A 25,582-nucleotide genomic window follows, 5' to 3' on the forward strand; every position below is an offset into this window, starting at 1 on the left:
CTTTCCCAGTACCGAAGTCAGACTCACTGGTATGTAGTTTTCCGGATCTCCCCTTAAACCTTTCTTGAAGATCGGCGTAACATTCATCACTTTCCAGTCTTCCAGAATTTTTCCTGATTTGATCGATAGATTTGCTATTAGTTGAAGCATTTCAGCTATAACCCCTTTCAGTTCCTTGATAACCCTTGGGTGGATGCCGTCCGGTTCCGGGGATTTATCGCTTTTAAGCCTATCAATCTGTCTGCATACCTCTTCTACTCTAATCGTTGACTGTCAGTTTCCCTTCTTCATTTCCAGTGTATAGCCTGTCGGCTTCTGGTATATTGGATAAATCCTCTTCGGTAAATACAGATGCAAAAAATGTGTTCAGTTTGTCGGTGATGGCTTTGTCCTCCTTTAGTACTCCCTTTATTCCATGGTTATCTAACGGCCCCACTGCTTCCTTCGCGGGTCGTTTCCCCTTAATATATCGAAAGAACAGCTTAAAATTTTTGCCTTCTTGGCTATTTTTTCCTCATAGTCTCTTTTGGCCCCTCTCACCGCCTTATGGCACTCTATTTGATGTTGTTTGTGCTTTTTCCAGTTTTCATCCGTTTTTGTCCTTTTCCATTCCTTAAACGAAGTCTTCTTGTCTCTGATCGCTTCCTTCACTGCTACAGTGAGCCACGCCGGTTCCTTGTTCTTCTTCCCCTTGGACCTTTTGTTGATACGAAGTATATATAGATTTTGCACCTTGGGTTAAAACCGTGGGCTCATACTGCAGGGAGGGCAGCAGAGAGCAGAAGAGTTGGGGCAGTTTGCGTTCCATAGCTGCCCTGGACAGTTTTCCTCCATTATCCTCCTGGTGTGCATATTTTCCTCCACTCCCCTCCCGGCACATGAACCGACTTTTTTAAGGCTGCAGCAAGTCCCGTTAAAGAGATTGGGCCCGGCTCAGCCCTCGATGCCTGTCTGGATTACTTTGCCACCCCTCCTCCTTTGTTTTGACCTCATTGGTGCAAGCGCATGCGCAGACCATCTACAGGCAAAGAACTTGGTCTGCGCATGCGCCGGGATCGATCTTCATGCACGTTCAGAATCAGCTGCCCAGCCTCGGATCACCCACGGATCGGATCCGTGAGCTTAGTGAATCTAGCCCTGTTTCTATCTAGCCCAGGGCTGGACAAGCATAGTCCTTGAGGGTCACAATCCAGTTGGCTTTTCAAGATTTCCACAAAGAATATGCAAGAGATTGATTTGCATGTACTGCTTCCATTCTATGCAAATATATCTCATGCATATTCATTAGGGAAATTTTGAGAACCCAACTGGGTTGTGGCCCATCCCTGATCTAATCAAATAGATGATCTTGCCTGAATGTACAAGTGAGTCACAGATTGCATTACAATGGTGGTGTGGGGTGTGTGGCAGTGATGTGCTAGCTAAAACAGGGAAACAGGATTTACTGATAAAAAGGAATGTAGGCTGAAAAGCCAGGTGAGAAATGTTTGTTTCATCCAATAAACAGATTTGGTCTTATATTTTTGATGCATTCAGGTGGACTAACACGTTTAACCATATCACTTTTCTCAACAATAGATTCAAAATGGGAGGAATCCCACTAACAAATCGGACTACTTTGTGTCCTTAATATAAGGTAATCTCAACAAAGAACCAGTATGGTACAGCAGGAAACAGCTTTGGGGCTAGAAATCACATCCTTAATATATAGGGCTAGATTCACTAACCTGTCCGATCCGTGGCTGATCCGCAGCGGGCCGGCTGATCTATAAAGGGTCAGCATGCAAATCAGGGCGATCAGAGGAACGCCGCCCCCCCCCCCACACACACACACACAGATCGCTAGTGAGCGATCCTGAAGCATGCGCAGACCATCTTATTTGCCTCTAGATCAGTGGTCTCAAACTCAAACCCTTTGTAGGGCCACATTTTGGATTTGTAGGTACCTGGAGGGCCTCAGAAAAAATAATGTCTTATTAAAGAAATGACAATTTTGCAAGAGGTAAAACTCTATAGTTTATAAATCTTTCTTGTCAGCTAAGTCTTAATAATAATAGTCTCATTTATAGCTAATGAGACATATGATCAAGAAACTTTTATTTTACTTTTGTGATTATGATAAACATACCAAGGGCCTCAAACTAGTACCTGGTGGGCCGCATGTGGTCCCCAGGCCGCGAGTTTGAGACCACTGCTCTAGATGGTCTGCGCATGCTCTCCACGCTGGAAACTTTTTTTTTACTCCCCTCTGCCTTCTGTCTTTAAAATGTGTTGGCTCCGGTTTAGGCTCTGGTGGGGGTGTTTGCACTCGTGAAAGGGCTGACTGCTTTTTACTTTTCATGAGCCCGTGGTTTTAACCCATGGGTTTAAAGTGGGTTAAAACCACGGGCTTGCGCTGCAGGGAAGGGCGGAGAATCGGGACAGAGCGGGGCAGAAAAGAGAGGTGGGACAGGAGAGAGAGTCAGGGTGGCCAGCAAGGGTCGGGGCAGCCAGCAAGAGTCGGGGCAGAGAGAGCGGAGCGGCAAGCAGGAGAATCGCGGTAGAGAGCTTTTTTTATTGCAGGGAACAGAGAGCTTTATTAATATTGTCGGCAGAGAACAGGAGATGCTTTTCTCAGGGCAGAGAGCAGGGCTGGTGGAAGTTGGCTGGGATTTCAGGGCGGCAATGGAGCAGGAGAGTCGGCAGGGATGTGTGCGACTGGTCCTCAGCAGTCACTTGTTTTGGGATTGGCCAGTCTAGTCGGTGCTCCTCTTTTTTTTTTTTAGTGACTCGCAGCCTACCTACATTTGCATGTTGTTCCTCCTCATTTGCATGTGTAGATCGGATTGGGTGCGGGAGCAAGGTTAGTGAATCGGGTCGGGGTCGCAAAGGGTTCACTAAGTGGTCGGGACTTGATCTGTGGGCTTAGTGAATCTAGCCCTTAGTGTTCTGGTTTCACAAGTCCTGACACATTTATTATCCAGTCTTTCCCAGGACCGCCAACAGCCAAAGCCAGGCCGGGGGCAAACAATAATAAGGCAGTAGTTTGAATGCAAATGAAGTTGAAGACAAATTCATCACCTGGCAGTAGCTGTAGCTTACAGCTCACTTGCAAGTTGATGCTCAGAACTCCTGCGCTGTTCTCTACAGCACAGGAGAACAATGCTGAAAAACAGCTTCTAATGTTCAATACTAATATGCAAATCCTATGAGCGCTGTTCGTACTGAGCATTAGGAAGTTATTTTTCAGTAAGGAGAAGAAACCTGCTGGCGCATGCACACAGGAGCTGGTAAGAGCAAGGAAGAAGCTGATAGGCAGAGCGTGCAGGCCCCAGAAGCCCACCCTGAGCCCCACACTGCTGCTGACCCAGGGTGCGAGCCCATACGCTCGCTTGTGCTCAATGGTGATGGGGAAACTCAAAACATGTCAGTCACTCCATCAACCTCAGTAATGTCAAAAAATGTTTATCTGTAATTAATTTAAACTTAGAATGTGGGGAAAAGAAAGTGTAAGCAAACATTTCTATTTCCTTTATTTAGCTAATGTTCAAGGTTTACTAGGAAATGGGGAACAGTACAAGGATGGGCACTTTGCTTTTCTGTGGAGTCTTAACTCATCTTCTGTAATGTTTCGACTCCTCAAGTTCCCTGGAAATCCTATCCTAACGCCAGCTTGGAACTGGCGTTATTTTCCATTAATAACAGCAGAGTTTGATTCCTGCGCTATTTCTCCGCATTGAGAGGAATAATAAACACCTTGTTTACATCTGTTTAATTAACATTTGCATGTTATTTGCGCTGATCTTCCGTGCCCAAGCTGTTCCCTGCGCTGGTGCCTTCTGAACATTGTGAGCAGCCTAATGCCGGTGCTAGTCTGGCTCTAATTGCCTCTAGAGCCGGTGTCAGGTTCTCAGCATCAGCCAGTTGGCCTCCTGCTCTTATGTGCTGGATTAACTCTGCTCTGCCAACCATAGGTTCCTGCTGCATCCTCTCCCTCCTATGAGGTAACAGGAAGTACTTCACACAGGCATTAGGGTGTGGCAGAAGGAGGACCCCTGGCTGGCAAACAGAGTTAATGTGATAACGCAATGACCTGTCACAAGAGGAGGAGACCAATCCAGCCTTCTGCCTATGCCTGCCACCAGCAGCCTGGAAAAAAGTGGCTTTTCTATTGCCAACGCTGGGCACCCTTGGAGGCCAGACCTGAGGAGTGTGTGGCGCAGTGGTTGGATCTACAGCCTCAGCACCCTGCGGTTGTGGGTTCAAACCCCGCCGCTGCTCCTTGTGACCCTGGGCAAGTCACTTAATCCTCCATAGCCCCAGGTACGTTAGATAGATTGTGAGCCCGCCGGGACAGATAGGGAAAATGCTTGAGTACCTGATTGTGAAAACCGCTTAGATAACCTTGATAGGCGGTATATAAAATCCTAATAAACTTGAAACTAATAAACTTGAAATCTTGGCTCCCTCGCTCTTGGCAGCCTTGGTCTTTCCTTCCCAACACGATACAGCAAAAGTACAGTAATGCATCCATGTATATTTATTTATTCAATGTTTAGCTCACACCTTTTTAGACCCCAATTAAAACCCCACTACCCAGGAAGAATCTAGGGGCTAGATTCACTAAGCTTTGCGAGCCTTCTCCAATTCCGATCCGATTCACTAACCTCCTGACCGATCAACCTCCCACCTGATCCGATCTGCGCATGCAAATGAGGGGAAATGGCATGCAAAGTAGGAAGGCAGCTATTCACTAAACCAACAAAGGAACACCGATTGGGCTGGCTGATCCAAAAAGAAGCAACTGCTGAGGACTAGTCGCGCACATTTTTGCCGACTGTCCTGCTCTCTGCTGCCCTGAAATCCAAGCCCTGCACCCTTGAAATAAAACATTTTAAACACATATGTCCCTTATGCAAAAAGCACAAGAAGGCAAGTTCTGCCGACTCTCCTGCTCTCTGCCGCCCTGTCCCTGCCGACTCTCCTGCTCTCTGCCGCCCTGTCCCTGCCGACTCTCCTGCTCTCTGCTGCCCTTCCCTGTAGTACGAGCCCGTGGTTTTAACCAGCAGGTTAAAAGCATGTTCTATTCCTGGTTGCAATGTTTTCTGTTAAAGCATGCCTATTCTTCCCATACGTGCGTGTTTCCCATTCAGTTTTTTTTCTTGCCGCATTATTATCCCTTCATTTTATATTAGTTCCAGTAAAGTCCCCCCTCCTATTTTGACTTCACTTGTGCAGAGAGCCAGTGCATGTGCAGACAGCATCTACCGGCAAAGAAGATGATTTGCGCATGCAAATGGATTGCTCTGCAGCTATTTGTGGGGTTGCTGTGGGGCGTGCCTCCAATTGCATTAATTTGCATGAGGAGGCGTAGTGAATCGGTTGCCTGGGCAGACTCGGATCGCCCAACAAAGGTGAGCTTAGTGAATCTAGGCCTTTAGCTGGAGGAGAAAACTCAATAAGGTGCAGGGAAAACTCTTTTAATGGGCTTAGACACAAACTTCCAATGCATGAATTTACTTCATAAGTTCTCCTGCATTTCCAGTCAGTCAAAATAATATTTCTCACAAATTGACAGCCAGTTTCATTTTCTACAACTTTGGCAGGCCTCAAAACAGCAAATATCATATTAATATATTTCCTGCAAAGAGACGGTTACGGATGACCTTAAGCCTCATCAATTCATTATCATACGGCAAATAGGATTATAGACCATAAAGGGCAACTGTTCAACGCAATTACTCCACGTCAAAATAACTTTGGGTGATGAAGTGCATCTGTGACCAATGAATGCATTTATGAAAGGCGCAGTTCACCCAGCCATTTTTCACACATGCTGGCTCACCTCACAGTCAAAAGCAGACTAGTGAAATTGTTTGTAAATGCAAAGAAATGCACATCGTCAGGAGGAGGATTCTTTTTTAATGATATCTCAAAGGTATGAATGATTCATAAGCCAAGGGCACAGTATTTGTGGAAAGAAATTCTAGACCCAGGAGTCCTGGTATGAGTGAGGGTGCTGATTAAATAGCACAATCTCTCAGTGGAAGTGACGGTGGCAAAGGCTATCTATACCCCAGATAACCCCCTAACCCCCAAATTTTGTATATAGCACCATAGGTTGCATGTGCAAATCAGCGCGCGTAGCCGATTTGGGCATGCAACTTAATTAACAAGAATAATCAGCGCCAATAATTGGCAATTAACACCTCATAATTGACACTAATTGGAAATCACGCAAATTAGCGCAATCTATAAAGTGGTGTACATCAGCTCTAGGGCGCGAATCTCAAAAAGGGGTGTGGCCGAGGAGCAGCATGGTAGGATCATGGGCATTCTAAGCGCACTATTATAGAATACGCCCGATCTGCACACAACTTGGGCGAAGGAATTTAGGCTTGGTTTTTCTTGGCCTCCAAGGGTGCTCCTAAATATTAGTGATGTGTACTGCCGCTAAGTGTGGCTCTATATATGGCATGTGCCTTTTATAGAATCGCGCTAAGAATTGTTATGATCGGCACCTAATTTTTTGGTGCTATAGAATCAAGCCCTAATTCTATTAACTTGTTCGCTCATATTTCTGACTAGCACAAAATTTGTGCACACAAATTATAGAATAAAGTCAGTTGCACACATTTAATATAATAAAACCCTCAGCGCGCATGCGCACTGTTACCTGTATGGTTCCATTTTCCGTGAGCTGTAGGGCCCCGCCGGCAAGACTGCACATGCGCGCTTCTACTCCCTCCCTCCCTCTCTGTAAGTTCACCACCGTCGTTCGCCGCCGTCACCACCCCTTCCCCCCGTGCACCCTTTCCCAGCGCACAAAAACCCCCCATTGACCCTCCCACCGCGAGACGCACAAACCTCCTGGCACCAGTAGCACTAAAGACGCTGCTTCGCGGCCTTCCCATGCTCTGATTTCTTCTGCCGGCGTCTCTGATGTTTATTTTAAAAGCTTGATATACCACCCAGCCTTGTTGGATCAGGGTGGTGTATAACTGCTGTTATAGAATTATCGCTTCGTGCTGTCTAAATTTTGCCAACCAATTTACCCCATAATGGGTTGCATAAAATAATGACCCTTTCCCCCTCATTCTAGAATCCTTTGTGCATATTTTCTTGCTTAGTGTGCTTAATACTGCCAGTTACATGTGTAAGTTAATGGTCACTAACCCCCAATAATCACTGATAACTGGAGTTCATTGGGGTTAATTGGAACTAACTTGCAGTTATACACATAACTGCATTTTGTCACTATTCTAGAAACTTTGGAGCTCTATTTCTAAAGCCATGGCAAAACTGGCCTTAGTGCACCCTTATTGCGAGTCTTTTCTGCACGACAAGGTCATTTTTTTTAAAATAGCTTTCGTAAAAGGGCCCTTAGGTTTTCACTAATTGCACAATTAGCATGCAGCCATTAAAAATGTTACTGCGTGAGCCCTTACTGCCACCCATTTTGTAGGGCTCCGTGCTCACCCTGCACTAATCGGTTAGTGCACGGCAATAGTATGATAGCAAATGACGGTAGATAAATATCTGAACGGTCCATCCAGTCTGCCCCATACGCTAACTGATTAGCGCAGTCACACTCTCTCTCCACCCCCATCACGCCCCCTTCCTAGAAAATGTAAAAAAAATTTTTAGCGCGTGGTGTGTGCACACAAATTAGTCATTTGATCATAGCGCATGTCCTAAGGTAAGCATTTTGAATGGGTGGTAAGCACATGCTATCATTTACTTCAGTTTAGTGCAGAAAATCTATTGTCTGGAACTACAGGGCAGTATGGATGAGTGGGTCAGGAGCTAACATTCTAGAATACATGAAATAGTATTCTAGAATATATTATATGAATAGTTGCATGAAAGTCATGGTCATTTACATCAATTATGGACGTGATGTAAGCGGCCACACCTAAATGTTCATACATAAATGTCAATGTATATAAGTATTCTATAATGGCAGGTGCTACTCGGAATGGTCAGTAGTAAAAGGAAGCAGGGGAGACCAAAAGCCCATTGGCTGGATACCATCAAGAATGACACGGGAATGAACATCAAGCAATTAAAAGAAGCTGTGGAAAACAGGGAAGCATGGCAAGATCCGGCCTACAGAATATCCAAGGGTTGGACACGACTGAATGGATAATAGTAGTAGTAGTAATGGCAATTATATGCCTAATTTCTGATACAGATTAATGCTTCGCACCCAGCATCCAAGCACCTAAGAGCCAGATGCTCTAAAATTGCTGTTAAAATCCTGTGGGTCGCTATGGTGCTGGTAAATTGTCTGATTTGAAAATGGTGATCGATGTTCAAACAATTTTGCATGCAAATGAGTTTTGCAGAGTTCTGGCGTAATCCTATCCAATCAGTTATAGGAGAAAGCAACTGACAAGTGCAGAATAGCTACGTTGCAGGGATGCATGAGCGTCAATCATAGGCGTGCCTTTTTGTAGTGCATCATTGGAACACATCATAAGAAGGGAGGGGCAAAGAACTAACAACAAACCACGCAGTGAAAACACAAGATATGCATGCTTTTTTTTCTGCACTGGGTGGGATATTTGCAATCGGCAGCCCCAGACTAGTCAGTATATACTTTTAATGGATGCGCACGAGACACGCTCTTTACATAGGTGTATAATTATATGGTCCCCAATCCCATAAAAAATGTTTTAATGAACTTCTACTTGCAATCAGCAACCCAGAACTGCTGGTATAAGCTTCAAACACACGTATTTTAATGCTACTGACACCTTCTAACCCAGGGATCTCAAAGTCCCTCCTTGAGGGCCGCAATCCAGTCGGGTTTTCAGGATTTCCCCAATGAATATGCATTGAAAGCAGTGCATGCACATAGATCTCATGCATATTTATTGGGGAATCCTGAAAACCTGACTGGATTGAGGCCCTCAAGGAGGGACTTTGAGACCCCTGTTCTAACCTATCACTAAATTGTGATTGTTAAAGGCTGACGTTCATTTTAATATTGATGGGCTTGTTGTAATTAATTTACATATGATTATCGGAGGCTGCTCCAAACCACAGAAAAGACCATGATTAGCCATTTTGGGCATCGAAAGCTGAAATGCTTCAACGCTAAACCTGTTAAAACTGGTTTAGTGTTGATCGTTAAATGCGTGGTGAGGTTTGAACATATGGGTCTAAGTTTCCTGAAAAGCTTTTCAGAATTACCCCTTTGTGTTCTCCCTCCTCAGCCCAGTCCTTGGAGCACATCCAGCCGGTCAGTTTTTCAGGATATCCACAATGAATATGCAAATATAAACATACTTTATTGTATGGAGATCTATTATTAGCTTGTTTTAATGCTAATCTTGGCCGATGCCAAATCAAGATGATTCGTATATTCAATATCAACCGAACATGAAACGCATAAAAATTTAACTCCATTATAAAAAGGAAAGACACATACGCCCCAATAGAAGTTGAACATGCATAAATGTCTCTTTTTATTTTTATTTAAAACATTTATATCACGCATGTCCGAAGTTCCATGCAGGTTATAAATATAACATACATAAATCGTACCATACAAACAGTTATGCATATTATTTCTTCAGCCTTAAACACATTAAACAATCTTATTAAAACTGTCTATCAAATGCGATGAAAAGCCTTACTAAAAAAAATATAGGCTTCCAAACTTTTTTGAAAATTTACAAATGTAGGAATACTGCGGACTGATTCAGGAAGAGTTCCACAATTGGGGCCTACAACACTAAAAACATGGGAATGAACAGTTGCCTTAGTTATGAATCGAAGAGAGGGAACAACCAACAAATTCTTAGCTTGAGAATGCAGAGGACGGGAAGGCATATATGGCTCCAATAATGAACTCATCACCTTTGGCAAACATAAGAATAGCCTTACTGGGTCAGACCAATGGTCTATCAAGCCCAGTAACGTGTTCTCACGGTGGCCATTCCAGGTCACTAGTACCTGGCCAAAACCCAAAGAGTAGCAACATTCCATGCTACTGATCAAGGGCAAGCAGTGGCTTCCCCCATGTCTTTCTCAATAACATAATATGGACGTTTCCTCCAGGAAATTGTCCAAACCTTTCTTAAAACCAGCTACGCTATCCGCTCTTACCACAACCTCTGGCAATGTATTCCAGAGCTTAACTATTCTCTGAATGAAAAAATATTTCCTCCTATTGGTTTTAAAAGTATTTCCCTGTAATTTCATCGACTGTCCCCTAGTCTTTGTAATTTTTTGACGGAGTGAAAAATTGATCCACTTTTACCCATTCTACTCCACTCAGGATTTTGTAGACTTCAATTATATCTCCCCTCAGCTGTCTCTTTTCCAAGCTGAAGAGCCCTAACCTTTTTAGTCTTTCCTCATACGAGAGGAGTTCCATCCCCTTTATCATCTTGGTCGCTCTTTGAATGTTTTCTAACGCCACTAGATACAAAGCTTTATACACTAAAGTTAAGATCTTAAATTGGATTCTCCATTCTACTGGAAGCCAATGAAGCTCCGCAAGCAGAGGGGAAATATGTACATAACGGGGCAACCCACCAATCACCCTTGCTGAGGCATTCTGTGCCACCTGTAATGTTCTCAGAGATTTCTTTGGAAGACCATACAAAAGTGAATTACAGTAGAGATCCTGAAACCTAACTTGCTGGATGTGTCCAGAGGACTGGCTTAAGAACCCATATACCAAACTGGGCCAAAGCAGGCCTGGTTTTTGCTCCACTGAATGCATGGACTTGTAGAACTCATTTCTTTCTGAACTGATTTCCTCTAAGAAAATGAAAACTTCAGGTCCCTACGTGCACTGGGAGTAAAAGCAAGACTCCATCAACCTATTTGGTTGACTTAGGATAAGGTAGCCAGACTAGCATTGGTATCAAGTAAGCTCTACTTGCATTCCATTTTGGGTTTTTTCTAGTGCTTTGGGGCTGATATAGCTGGGCTGTAGATACCAAAATGAAAAATAAAACATACAGGAACAAGCAGATGTCTGGGTTTGGTGGCAACTTTATCTTAATGAATGTGCTATTATTAAAAATGAACATGTTCTACCATTTACATAAATGTACAACAACTAATTAGTATGTAAATTGGAAAAACTATGGCTACAGACTGTTAGATTTTGGAAACTCTCCAAAATCTAACAGTCTCTTCCTCCCCACCCCCACATGGTTGACCTTGCTGGCACTTCTTTGAAGTGCTATTTTATTCACTCTTCTTGGTCCCTGGGGCTGTGGGATGAAGGGAGGAGGCACATTCCCTCTAACTCAGTTATCCAAGCAGGACATCTCATTAGCAGTACTGCTTAGATCACCCCCCCCTCCTACTAGAGGGAAGTGGCCAGTGCATCAGGCCAAATGGACTCTTAAGGATGCCAATGACTGGCAGCTGGAGAGGAGGGCAATTTACTCCCAATTTTCTCACTTTACTCCATATCTACTGAGAAAAGGGGGAGGGGGAATTTCACAGCTACCTAATCACCAGTCAGAGCTCCCCGGCTGTTACACATATTACAGATTAGTTTCTGCCCCTATACCCAAAGCATTTGTCTCACCTTTGATCTGAAACGATATGGCATGGTACTCATTGCTTTGCTGCCCTGATTCAGTTTTTAGCCCAGCTGGACACAGAGTCATAGCTGGAAGCAGAGGGTGAGCATAGTTTGTAGATGAATGGCCCTACGTAATAAAGCTTGTTACATAAGGTTTGGTGCCATAACACAGTATCAAGTCTCACTATATAAAATGGGTGTGAGATATCTAACGTGCATATTCATATGCTGAACAGAATACTGAGCATCAGATGAGTTAAGTTTCACAATGGATTTCCGAGTTTCTTAGGCCACTCTTGGACTGGCACAATGCTCTCCAAGAGGCTGATACTCAAAGCCTAACGCCAGTGGTAAAAGTAGTTAAGGCTCAATTTGCATGCATGTTAGTGAGTATAGAATGCTGGAGTGTAGGCGCTAAATATTGCCGTGAATTGTACTGAAACAAATTTTAATCGATTCACATTGCAGCACCCTGTGACCCTGGGCAAGTTATGTAACCCTATGTTGCCCCAGGTACAAAGAACTTAGATTGTGAGCCCACTAGGGACAGAGAAAGTATCTGCATGCAATTTATACAGTGCCACATGCGTCCAGTAGCACTACAGAAGTGATTAGTAGTAGAAGAATATAGATTAGGTCAGTTAGTATTCCCAATGTTCAAATGATGTCATCAGTAACGCAGCAGAGTGAAATCCCTGATGGACAAGGCCAAGCAGCCTGTTTAGAGTGCTTCCGGTCCAACGCTGCTTTGGATGAAGGTAGGGCTCACTCGCGGTCAGCAGGGAGGGAAGGATGGAGGGTCAGCAGGGGTTCAGCTGCGCGGTGGAGGCAGGGGTGGGGGTGCTCAAGGGTTCTGCTACACAATGGATGGAAGGGAGGGAGGGAAGGATAGAAGTTGGGCAAGGATTCTGCTGCCCAAGGGATGGGAGGAAGGGAAGGATAGAAGCTGGGCAAAGGTCTGCTGCATAGGGGGATGAGAGGGAGGGGGAGGAAAGATGCTGCACATGTGGGGGAGAGAAAGGAAAGAGAAAGTATTGGGGTGAAAGAGAGGAAGGGAGAGATGGTCAAGTGCATACCCCGAAAATAAGATCTAGTGCCTTTTTTGGGCCCCAAATGAATATAAGACACTGTCTTATTTTCGGGGAAACACGGTAAGTGCCAATTATTGCTAATTTCTTTTTAGTGGCCAATTACAAGCATTGATTGGCTTGTTAAACAATTATGTTGTGTGCACAATTTTGCCACTTTGCAAAATTTGAGAATGCAACGTTAGTTGCCATATATAGAATCTGGGGTTAAGTGTGAAAATGTGCATGCAAAATTATACAATGAGGGGATAGGTGTGCTGACAGTGCAGGTACAAGTACTAATGACACAGGGACAAATTTGTCCCTGTCCTCGCGGAATCTCAATATCCCCATCCCATCTCCACAAGTTCTGTCCCTGTCCCATTCCTGCAAGCTCTGCCTTAACCACACAAGCCTCGAACAGTTATGATGTTAAGGTGTTTGAGCCTTGTGCAGATGAGGACAGAGCATGCAGGAATGGGGCTGCGACAGGGACAGAGCTCGAGGGGACAGGGCAGGGACAGAGAGATCCTGCGGGGAGGGTTTGGGAAATCACCAAGTTAGTGCATGAATTAGCGTGTGCTGGCATGACCGTATGATAATGGTTACTGCAGTTGTGTGTTAACAATCACCACACACTAGTTCATGCAACAATTGCTTAATTCATTTTCGTAAAAGATCCTTTAAGTGGTTTCCTATTTTTCATGGCTTAAAACTCATAAGGAAACATAAAGGAACTTTTCAGAGTAAATTATTTTAACACATACTTGGACCCCAGGAGTGCTCCAATTATAGAGGGTAATGTGTACTGTGCCAATACAACAGGTACCCCCTCCTCCCACCCTGACACCACACATCAACTCCAACAGCTCACTGGAGGCTTGTGGCAAAGAAATGCCTCTCTGCCCCTCCTTGAGCAATGGCCATGGGCTACTGAAGTGTAGCTGTTCTGTCAGGCATGCTGCGGATCACTGGATCACCAAGGTCAGTTGAACAGTGTGCTCTCCTTCCCATCTCTCCCTGAGGGATATGTCACCTCCTTGCATTCCCCACTTTGCAAAGATTTGGAGAAGGTTTATGCATGACTGTTTGTAGTGTAAAAATGGTCTTTTAATAATGCAATATTCTCCAGATTTTTTATTTTATGTTGAGTATAGGATCTAAGCACTGTGATACAGCTGCCTCCCCCTTCCACTTCTGTTTTCTGCCTCTTTGTATGTTTGCTTGGCTCCTCCCCATAACCAAATATATATTTAAGAAACTGGCTTTGCTCAGTGCCAGCTTTGTACAGCTGCTTCAGATTTTATTTTTAAGGAAAAAGATACCCTAATAAATAAAAGCACCATTAAGATTTCTAACATGTATTTCTAAAATGTATATTCCACCTATTAACATCAGCTGTTCCTCAAAGTATTTGAAACACTACTCAGATTGTGCCTGGGGAGGGGGTGGGGGTTTTCAAAGATTTCACTGACAGAAACAGACCACCAGCCTACATTCGGCTCTGCATTGCAAGGTTAAGGAGCTAAGGCCAGCATCAATGGTGAACCCCAGAATCCAATGGATAACACTGCCCTCCTGTAAGCTGTTCTTTAAAAAGATACTCTCAGGGATATTAAGCAAGAAGATTACTAGGTTTCTACTCTATGCTACCCCTTCCCAAGAGTTATGTCAGTCAATGCTTTACAGGAAGAGACGGTTGTCACCTTTTTCAACTCCAAGGGCTAGATCAGGAATGACCACACTTTTTTGGCTTGTGAGCTACCTTTAAAATGACCAAGTCAAAATGATCTACCAACAATCAAATTTTAAAAACCCAAAGCACACTGTACGCAGAGAAAATATTAATTATAATTTATATTCAGGTTTTTTTTCAAAGAGGTCAAGGCAAATGACTTTAAAATATGCAATGTCACCTCAGTAACAACTATACAAAAATAGACAAATATACCCCCTCCTCTTTCACTAAATCGCGATATTAGTTTTTAGCGCAGGGAGCTGTGCTGAATGCCCCATGCTGTTCCCGATGCTCATAGGCTCCCTGAGCTAAAAATCGCTATTGCGGTTTAGTAAAAGGGGGCCATAGACAGCAGATATATATTCTCAAAACAGATACATTTTGATCACTAAATTGAAAATAAAATCATTTTTCCTACCTTTGTTGTCTGAGATTTCATGAGTCTCTGGTTGCACTTCCTTCTGACTCTGCATCCAATAATTCTTCCCTTCTTTCTGCCTCCTGCATGCTTCCTCTCCTCCAGACCTCATTCCATTCCCCAACCAACATCTCTCTCTGTCCCTCCATGAGTCCAACTTTTTCTTCCTCTCTCCCTGCCTGCCCCCAGACACACTCCATTCCCTCCCCCAACTTTTACTTCCTCTCTCCCTGCCCCTCCTCTTTCTTTCTCTCTCTCTCTCTCTCCCTGCTCCCCTCTTTCTTTCTGTCTGTCTTTTTCTTTCTCTCTCCCTGCCCCCCCTAAGCCACCACTGCCAATTTCTCCCTGCTTCCCCAATGTCGTAAAAGCCAGGCCCGTGCAGCCACTGCACAAGCGCCGGGCCCACATGCCTTCCCCCCTCCCCCGACGTCAATTCTGACGTCAGAGAGGAAGTTCCAGGCCAGCCAGGCAACGATTGGCTGGCCCGGAACTTCCGGGGGGAAGGCTTGTGGGCCCAGCAGTGGCTACACATGCCTGGTTTTTGCGGTGTCAGGGAAGCAGGGAGAACGCAAAGGCAACGCGAGTCTATCGCAGAACCCTAACAGCAGTGACAGGGGAAGCAGCCTCCTGTCACTGCTGTTAGGGCTTTTTTTAAATGGCACACTTCCTCCTCCATGCCAGACATCCCTGAGCCACCAACCCCCTTCCCCCGAACCCAAAACAATGACAGGAGGGATGCATATTCCCTCCTGCCAATCATCCCCTACCTCTCCCCCATAAAAAGGCAAGAGGAATGCCCACTCCCTCCTGCCACAAAGGCCCCCCATGACAATTGCACCCCCCCCCGCCAATCATCCCCTCCCCCCCTGAAAAAAGGCTGGAAGGATGCCCACTCCCTCCTGTCACCTGAGGCCCCCCTCATACCTTTTAAGTTGGGAGCAGGAGGGGTACTCAGTCACAACTTCTCTGAGGCCGCCAAGTCTACAATGCCGGGCTTTCCCCTCCCGATGCATCATGTGATGCATGGGGAGGGGCCTAGGTCCTGATTGGCTCAGATGCCTCAGGCCCCTCCCCTTTGGGAGGGGGTCTTAGGTGTCTGAGCCAATCATGGATTTCATTAGGCTCGCTTGGCTAGTTTGCATGGGATTTTTGCTAATTTGCATGGCTGGATCGGAAAATGGGAAATCGAGGGAAAAAACACACGGTGGGCCTTTTTGTGCATCAGGTTGGTAACAGCGATCGTTGCTAAAGCTGTGAAAACAGGTGTAGCGATGATCGTTGACTTTAGTGCATCTAACCCCAAATCTCTACCAATATTGATACCTTTGCACTGACCCAACATGCAAGAGAGCTCAGCACACATGCAATAGCAAGCTTAGAAATGCTTAATGTAGATCATGTCTACAGCTAATGGCTGCTCTCAACAGAAAGAGATCAAGAGAAAAACAGTACAGACGTTTGAGTTTGTACTGAGCCACTTACCAGCTTGTGTTTCTGAGACTGGCCAGCCCATTTCTTGCACCAGAGCTTGGGTGGCTGGTACCAGAAACATAGAGGTTTGAAGAATTTGAAGGCTGTATTGTGCCCAACTCCCACTCAAGAGAAAGACATCTCCTATGGCACATGGTACCTGGGAGAGCACAGACACACCCACCTGCTCTTGAATGGTTCTGGCTTCCTCCATTCTAGCTATCAGGACTTTGCTTCTAGTTAGTTCGCTGGACTCCACTTTGATAAGCCGGTGCTTTGGGGAAATGAATTTCACTTCAGAGCCTCCCGCCTTTTTCGGGGAGCCGCTCCCTCCAGGACTTAGTTCCCCTTTGGGTGTATGATCCTGGTCTTCATAAGGATCTTCAAAGTCCAAGCTCTTCTGAGCTCTGTAAGCTTTCAAGATTTCACTCTCAGAGTAGTCCGGCTTTGGGGGCTGCGGGGGAGACCTCCTGCTCCCAAAACTCAAGTAATCTTTAAGCCACTTTGCCATGTCTCCCAAAGCTCCCAAGCAGAGCGACGTGGAGGCAAGGAAGAAACCGTTGTCAGCTGCCTGCCCCCCTCCGAGCTCCCAAGTGATCTATAATCCGAGAAGCTGTGCACCATCCGTCTCTCTTCCTGCACAGAGCAACCCTCAGCGACAGCAGACAACGTATCCCAGGCTTGTAATTTGCTTTGATAGCATCTTATTCCAAAGTGCCCCGCATTTTCCAGCCATGAAAGGCATCAGCAGAACAATGATGCGTCTGCACCGTATGGAAAACACTTACACGTTTTTGCACTGTACGGACAAAGCGCGCGGTTTTTCGCTTTCCAGGTCTTCAAGAAGCCAGCTGACAATTTAGTTTCGGGTCCTAAGATTTTTATATGCTGTACATATACATATATTGTACTAATATTTCGCAAAAAGCATTTCCAGAATACTTTAGAAAGGAAATCCTGTTGCCTCCTTTCTTGGGCTGGTTTCAAAATGCACGGCCAGCATTTTTTTTTTTTGTGGGGGGAGGGGGAAATACTGTAAATAGACAGTAGGCGAGCTGAAGACAATAATGGAATGGTTTTGATGAGCGCCCTTAAAATAAAAAATTATATATATTTTTTTTAAACTTAGATTTCTATTCCCACCGATTGGCAGATTCCACCAGCGACGAGGAGATGCATCTGGTGAAATCAAAGCGGCAACTTAATTGAGGCTGATTAGAAGTAAGCACAAAAGAAGCTGACACCCACCGGCAGGCAACGTGCAGCCAGCACAAAAGGAGCATTTCAAAGGGGAGGGTTAGAAATCAATAGCCTTCAGGCTCCCTTAGTGCGTCCCAAAGCGGTTCGATTCGCATCTTACAACACCTACAAACCGTGGCTTTTAGCATGGGTGGTTGTTGTTTTTTTTTTTTTTTAATCTGGAAATTCAAGAATCTGAAAGTAGTTTTGAGTAACCGTTATTTCAACAACAGAAAAAAAAAATAATCGTTACATTAGAGGGTTGCAATCGTATACCTCCTGTCCAAAAGCACTTTTAAGATGGAAAGTTAAGGGATAGATCGTCTCTACAGACAGATGACTATTTAATTTGTCTTTTGTTAGAGTTGGTTTGATGGCAATGGAGCTTTGGCCGTACACTTTACAGGTGGTCCGGGGGGAGGAAACCCCCCCCAAAAGGAATAAGCAGATCTCCCTGGCCTTTCCCTTGAGACCCGCAAAGTGGCAAGAGGAAAGGCTTGCGAGCTACTGCCAACGAGGCAAAGCAATGTCCCAACGAGCAATCTGTTCCTTGGATGCGGGATCCCAGCACGAGGTGGGACCCTGGCAGAGGTGGAAAAAGGATGCAGGTTAAAAAAAACAACAACTTCCCAGTTGCTTCCTTCTTGGGGTAGTAGCCGGGAAGAGCTGGGCTTGGAGTGACCTGATCCGATTGCGGGGAGGGGGAGTGGGAGGAGGAGGGCTGCTGGTTGGGGGAGGGGCGCTGCTCGTCGCCTGCTACTGCCACGAGTTTCTTCCTAAATGAAAGTGTGAAATGGCAAACTGCCTCCTGGAGGAGGATCCACCCAGAGCCCATCCCAAGGGAGAAAGGGCTCAGACAGAGCCATACAGATAACCAAAGGCTGATCTGATTCACCAACACTAAACACTGTATTCCAATATTCCCAGCTGCTGTAGATATAATCCTGCCAGCTACCTTTTATGTATCTGTCACTTTCATTTGGAGCATCCTAAATCCAATACTCGGCAATGGGGATTTAATAGTATTTTGCCCAGTGGCTTAAGGGACAGTAACTATACAACATAAATAAGGGTAATGGGATGACATATCATGATGTTCACATATATGAAGGTAGTGGCAGTATTGCAGTAAGGGGGGGGAGGTCTGCCCCAGGTGCTGTCTTGGTGGGGGCGCTGACACCTGTCCTTCCCTGCCTCCCCACTACTGCCCCTTCCCTTTCCCCGTACTTCTTTAATGTTCCTGGCATGAGCAGCGGCTCTTCCTCTGACATCACTTCCTGGACCCATGCCTAGGAAGTGATGTCATAGGAAGAGCTGACGCTTGAGCGAGCAACTGGTAGGGGTTGCTGCTCGCTCTGGGAACATTGGAGGTATGGGGGTAGGGAAGTTGCTATGCCACTGGGTAGTGGTACTTTGTCTGTCCCCAGTGGAATCACAATCTAAATATTGTACTTGAGGCAATGGAGAGTTAAGTGACTTGTAGAGTCACAAGGAGCTGCGGGAGAAATTGAACCCAGTTCCCTAGGTTCTTAGCCTACTGTACTAATCATTTGGCTACTCCCTTTTGTCCCAGTTCATCTCAGGAATCTACCCAGTGCACTACAATGGATCTAGTGCTCTGCCCTTGGGGTAACTGCATGTGCTGCTGCAGTTCATATAGGAACTAAGGGCTAAATTCACTACACTGACCAATCATGTCCCCGACCAGTTTGCGACCCCGACCCGATTTACTAACCTGCCCAATCTCTCACCCAATCTGATCCGCCCATGCAAATGAGGGGAAATGGCATGCATAAGTAGGAAGGCAGCGATTCACTAAGCAGAAGAAGAAACACTGATTGGATTTGCCGATCCAAAAGTAAGTGACTGCTGAGGACCAGTTGCTTACTGTCCTTGCTGACTCTCCTGCTCTCTGTCGCCCTGAAATCCCAGTATTGAGGTTACAAAATAACTCTGAAAATAAAAATTAAAACTGTACATTACTTCCCATATATTCTGCAAAAGGTGCAGTGCAGTGCGAGCCCGTGGTTTTAACCTGCAGGTTAAAAGCGTGTTCCGTTCCATAATCTAGCTGCAGCGTGTTCTGTTCCATTAAATTGAAATGATTCCTTATGTCAACTCAAGTAAACTGCAGCCACCCCTCCCCCGTTATTTTGATCTCGCTTGTGCGAGAAGAGCAAGCGCATGCGCAAATCGCATCTACAGCAATCTGTGGGATCGCTGTAGGGAGTGCGTCCGATCAGGTAATTTGCATGAGGACTCTTTGGTGAATCGGTCGCCTGGCAGAACTTGGCCACGAATCGCCCAACAATCGTCCAGATTGGTGAGTTTAGTGAATCTAGGCCTAAAACATCCCCTGAAGAGAAATAAGTGCACAGGTGTAAAAGAATGCAGCCAGATTTCTTTGATCCCTACAAAAAAAAAAGCAGGTTGTTAAATTTGTTTAACACCCTAGAAGCAGCTGATCATTTGTTAACAGCCCCATTTCAGCATTCCTTAAGGATTTCAATTTGCAGGGAGTAATTCACTAGTGATAATTAACCCCTTCCCTTTCCTTTTAGCTAAGACCCTTTGGTTACCTTTTGATGATTGTTCACTAGCTTGGCACATATAAGAAAGATGGCTATAAATACAATTTCATTTGCTTTGTTCTGGAAATGCTCATTTGCCCAGACCACCTTAAAAGAACAGTTTGATAGGAGAGTTGCCTGTCATCCTCTGCTGGTTCCTTACTAGCCCTCTAGGGAGTTGTGAAGGAGAGTAAGCTAGCGCTATCATTTTGGTGCTAGGTTTACGAGATAAAGGGCTAGATTCATTAACCTGCCCGAATCGGAACAATCCGTTTCCGATTCAGGCAGGTCCGACGAATTCACTAACCTAAAATATGCTGATGGGGGTGATCGGAGGAACGCCCCCCATCTGCCTGCACGGATCACACATGCGCGATCCCCGCGCATGCTTAGACCCTTCCTAGCCATGACTTTTTTTTTTTTTTTTTTAACTTTAAACTTTTGCTTCGGGTTTGCACAGGCGGTCGGGGCAGGCATGTTTGGGGTCCGACTTTCCTGCTCCTATGCGGCGGTGGTGGCAGCCTGTTCCCTCCTTCCCTTCAGTGCGAGCCCGCGGGTTTAAAGCTGGCGCTGCACTGAAGCGTGCATCCCCACTTTAAAACCATGGGCTTACACTGTGGGGAAGGGCGGCAGAGAGCAGGCAGGAGAAATCGGGGCAGGCAGGCAGGTAGGCGTGTTTGGGGCAGGCAGGCAGGCTCGTTTGGGGCTGCAGGAGATGGGGCTGACAGGTTAGAAAGCAGGGTGGCAGAAGGCAGGGCAGTCGCAAAGGGCTTCAGTGACTGGTCCTGAGCAGTCGCTTTTTGCCAGCCCAGTTAGATTGAAAAAGTTTAGTGAATTGCGTCCCTGCCTACTTTGCATGCAGTTCCCCTCATTTGCATGCGTGCACCGGAAGCGGATCGCTACACAGGTTAGTGAATACTACAGGAGGGAAATCTGGTTGCTAAGGGCTCGCAAACCGATCGGTATATGATTGGTTTGCTTAGTTAATCTAGCCCATTGTGTGCGGTCCCGAAGCAAACCTGGGCCCTGATGCTTAGAACTCCAGTGCTAAAGCAAACAGCACCCGCCTCATACTACAGGAACAGCGTTATAATGCGGCAGAGTGAATTCCCGGGCGGACAAGGCCGAAGCAGCCTGTTTAGAGTGCTGCTGGCCCGACGCTGCTTAGGGAGGTATGTAGGGCTCACTCGCAGTCGGCGGGGTTTGGATGGGAGGGAAGGATGGGGGTTCGGCTGTGCGGCGGAGGCAGGTGCTCAGGGAGGGGGGGTGCTCACTCAAGGGTTCTGCTGCACAAGGGGAGGGGAGGGAAGGGAAACTGCCGGTGAATCCCAGACTAGGGATTATTTTTGAGGTAAGGCTTATATTAAGACTTACCCCGAAAATCCTGCTAGGGCTTATTTTCGGGGTAGGTCTTATTTCCGGGGAAACACGGTATTTAACTACACATTTACAATACCAGTTTTTATTCTAATGTTATACACACTGGGATCTAGTACCAGTGTACATTTCTTTGTAATCCATTGGTCATGGGCAAGGGAGTTAGGTAAAGAGGTATGTTTTTATTGCTTTCCTAAAGCTGAGGAGTCCTTCAAGGGATCTAATCTGCGGGGGCAGTTGGTTCAAGTGGCTTGGTATGAAGTGGGAGTAGGAACGTCGTTTGGTGGTTTGCAGTTGAAAGGCACGATCAGGAGGTGTTTTGAGGCGTATTTCATCCTGGGATTGGAGTAAGGAGGAGGAACGCACTTGGCACATGCACACAAGAGTTTCATGGTAAGCGTAGCCCTTAGGCGCATACCCAGGTAAACTCAGAAGTGAAGCACACTTTAGTGCCGTTCTGCATCTTTCAATACAAGCTTTTCCAAATGCTCTCACTTGAGAGGCTTATGGTATGAGCTCAGAAAACAGGTGCCAATTTGTGCTTTCACTTTTGGGTTTGCTCGCACTCAGTACGGTGCTTAGAGTTTGCATGGGCTTTCTTCCACTTCCAGAACAAATCAAAACCGGTAGATTTTAAACTGAAAACCATAAGAAATCCTCTCTTCAAAACCTCCAATTCCAGCTTAGAGCTGGTGGTAGGTTTCCACTACCAAGAGTAGGGTTTGTTTGGGCTGTTCTCTGAGCATTGGGAGTGAATAGCAAATGACCTCATTAGCATCCATTTGACGACACTTTTGGCATGCTTGTTGTTTCCTGTGCTAAAGTTTAGGGTTACCATATTTGTAATGCTAATAAAGAGGACACCTGACCCCGCCCCAGCCCTGTCCGGCACTATCCTGGCCCCTCCCACAGTGCCCTGCCCCTTCATCCCACTAGTCTTGCCCCTAAATTGCCATCCCCCCAGCACAGCCTCTATATCTTCCTCTCCAGCCCTCACCCAGGCCACCCTGGAGCTGGGTATGGCTCTCCAAGTCTCCTCTATCCCCAGTGCCTCCTCTGGCATTGCAATTTAAAAACTTCAGGTAGCCGGCAGCATTAGCAACATGATCCTGCTGCCAATGACCTTCCCCGGAAGACTTCACTCTGAAGCACTTCCTGTTCCCACTTAGGCGGGATGCTGCATAATGAAGGCTTCTGGAGCAGGCTGACAGCAGCGGAATCATGTTGGCAACACTGCCAGCTGCCCAAAGTTTTGAAAATGCAGCGCTGGAGGAGGTACTGGGACAGGGGAGACTTAGAGAGCCATAACAAAGTCCGAGGTGGGGGCTGGACTGTAGAGAGTGAGTTTAAAACCTGGACAAACTCCCTCCAGTTCAGGAAACCATCTATTTACCTGGTCAGTCCTCTAAAACAGTGTTTCTCAACTCGGTCCTGGAGTACCCCCTTGCCAGTCAGGTTTTCAGGATATCCACAATGAATATGCATGAAAGAAATTTGCATATAATGGAGGCAGTGTATGCAAGCCAAGTTTATGCATATTCATTGTGGATAGCCTGAAAACCTGACTGGCAAGAGGGTACTCCAGGACCAAGATGAGAAACATTGCTCTAAAAATAGGGCATGTCTGGGTAAAAACAGGTGTCTGGTAACCCTAGCCAAAGTCCTCTGAACATTCTGTGCAGATTAACGTTGGTGCTAGCCTAGTGCTAACTGGGAGGGAGGGCGGGTTGGACCATGAAGTAGAGGCAGGGAGGCCCTTCCCTCCCTCACTGCAGCATCTGTTCAATGGCTGGTGGAGTAGCTGAAGCCCTGGCAGCAGCAGAAATCTGCTACCTGAATTGCCCCCTTCCTTCTCTTACTGCCTCAGGATCCAGGAAGTCAGCGGCATGCATCCAACCATGGACACTTTTACTCCCAAAGCATGCTCAGTTTGTACTGGCATCAGCTGGCTGGAGGCATCCTGTTGACTTCCTTGCTCTTGAAGCAGTAAAATGAGGAAGGAGGCGGCTTTGGTAGTGGATGTCTTTAACTGGCGGGGCTTTGGCATTGCCACCACCACCAGCAAAGGTATGATACCTAGTGTGGGGAGGAGGGAGAGGAAAAGCGTGCCCCACAGTCCCTTCCTGTGCTCCCCCCAAAGAACTGCTGGCTATGCCCCACATTTAATTGCATGAGATTACACATTTTATTCAAAATGAAGCCCTACTAATGAATAAACTGAACACCATCCATATGGGCCCTAAAGTGACAGACTGGGTTAGAAACTGGTTGAGAGAATGGCAACAGAGGATAGTGATAAATTTGGCTCACTCTGAGGAAAGGGTTATTATCAGTGGTGTGCCACAAAGTTCAGTTCTGGGGTTGGTTCTTTTCAACATTTTTGTAAGCAATATTGCTGAAGGGCTGTCTGGTAAGGTTTGTCGTTTTGCTTATGATACCAAAATCTGCAATAGGATCGACCCCCTGATAGTGTAGACAGTGGCGTACCTAGGGTATGTGGCACCCGGGGCCCATCATTTTTTGACACCCCCCCCCCCTATGTAAAAAAATATTTTTTGTAATGACCATGAAACAGAATAAATGGTCAGAATAGAAACAGGCAGTGAAAATTTTCTTATATTCCAAACATAACATAACATAAATTATGTCTGAATTGTCATGACATCAGAAGTACATATGGAGTAGTTGCAGGTGATGCTTGGGACAGTTCTGATTGTGTTAGTTCGGTTTTATGTGTTTTTTGAATAGAAGGGTTTTTATTTCTTTTTTGAAGGTTTTGTAGTTTGTGGTCGAGGTCAATAGGTTGTAGAGTTGGGGGTCGAGTGTTGCAGCTCGAATGGCTAGGAGGTTGTCGAACAGTTTTTTTCTTTTGACGTTTTTGGTTGGAGGGTGTGTGAATGGTGCGTGAGTTCTCCTATGTCTGTTTGAAGTGGATTGAATTATTTAGCTGAAGAAATTAGTTACCCCCTCATCCCACACACATTAATTCTCTTCCATTTTTGTTCCCATTATAAAAAACACTGATAAGTTCCCAGAAAAAAAATACATTAAAATAAGAAGTGAAAACAAAGGCCCCTACAGATGAGAACATAACATAAGAATAGCCTAACTGGGTCAGACCAATGGTCCATCATGCCCAGTAGCCCATTCTCATGGTAGCCAATCCAAGACACTAATACCTGGTCAAAACCCAAAGAGTAGCAACATTCCATGCTACCGATCCAGGGCAAGCAGACACTTCCCCCATGTCTTAATAACAGATTATGGACTTTTCCTCCAGGAATTTGTCCAAATCTTTCTTAAAACCAGCTACACTATCTGCTTTTACCATAACTTCTGGCCACTTCATTTTTAAGTTTAGATCTTTCCTTTCAAACAGAGACCTTGCTAGATGTCAAATACAGCACAAGGTAACTTCACATGGACTTAGCTGTGCAGGAAATGTGAATCTCCTCATACACCCACCATATAGTGCAAAAATGTGCAAAGGTCTGTTTTTTTTCTTTCGATCACTACATAGCCTAATGCCACACAAGCAGCGCTGTTACAAACATATTCTGTAGGTCAATGCTAAGGATAACAAAGTTTCCTTCCTTGGACCTTAAGGAGATACTGATAAACCACTGGAAGAGATCCCAAAACAACACCCAAAGACCCACTCAGTGTGTGAACCAGTTGAGTGGAATGGACTAACTGGGGGGTGGAAATGGGCCCGGAGTTTGCTCAGCAGAATTTCCCAGACCACCTTTTCCTTTCAACACATTGACACGCTGCCACCACCACCACTAGGAACACCTCACTGGGTAGGCCAGCTATGCTATAAACTTTATAAAACACATTATTATATTTTCTTATAAAGCACATATTTTAACTGAACTCTCTGACATCCTCAGCCTTTCCATTCACAAAAATAGAAGGAAGAAAAGTTCCCATTTCCTGCTGTCTCATGTCCCCGGCCTATACAATATTTTTTTTCTGCAGACCCTTCAAAAGTCTGACCAAATCCTCGTTTCACTTGCATTATAAAGTACTGAGGATGCCATCTCTCCCCAATCCCAGGTCCTAAAGTCTAAGACAGTAGCGCAAACTAATGCTGCCAGATTCAGGAAAAAAAATTTCGATTCGATTCAGCCTATTGAATTGGTTTTTCAATTCGATTTTCCTGCC

At 45.6% G+C, this 25,582-nt stretch overlaps 1 protein-coding gene across 1 annotated transcript in view; it reads right to left on the minus strand.

Annotated features, from left to right (window-relative positions):
* SHD (Src homology 2 domain containing transforming protein D) overlaps nucleotides 1–16,740 on the minus strand; it is a 44,769-nt gene extending 28,029 nt beyond the window's left edge. Inside the window, exons 1-2 of the mRNA XM_033955980.1 lie at nucleotides 16,390–16,740; nucleotides 16,242–16,295 (exon numbers count right to left, since the gene is read on the minus strand). Coding sequence (XP_033811871.1) covers nucleotides 16,242–16,295; nucleotides 16,390–16,740 — 405 coding nt within the window. The remainder of the gene's footprint in view (nucleotides 1–16,241; nucleotides 16,296–16,389) is intronic.
* Nucleotides 16,741–25,582: the final 8,842 nt, after the last annotated feature.

This window comes from Geotrypetes seraphini, chromosome 8, assembly GCF_902459505.1.
Source record: "Geotrypetes seraphini chromosome 8, aGeoSer1.1, whole genome shotgun sequence".
NCBI classification, from domain to species: domain Eukaryota; kingdom Metazoa; phylum Chordata; class Amphibia; order Gymnophiona; family Dermophiidae; genus Geotrypetes; species Geotrypetes seraphini.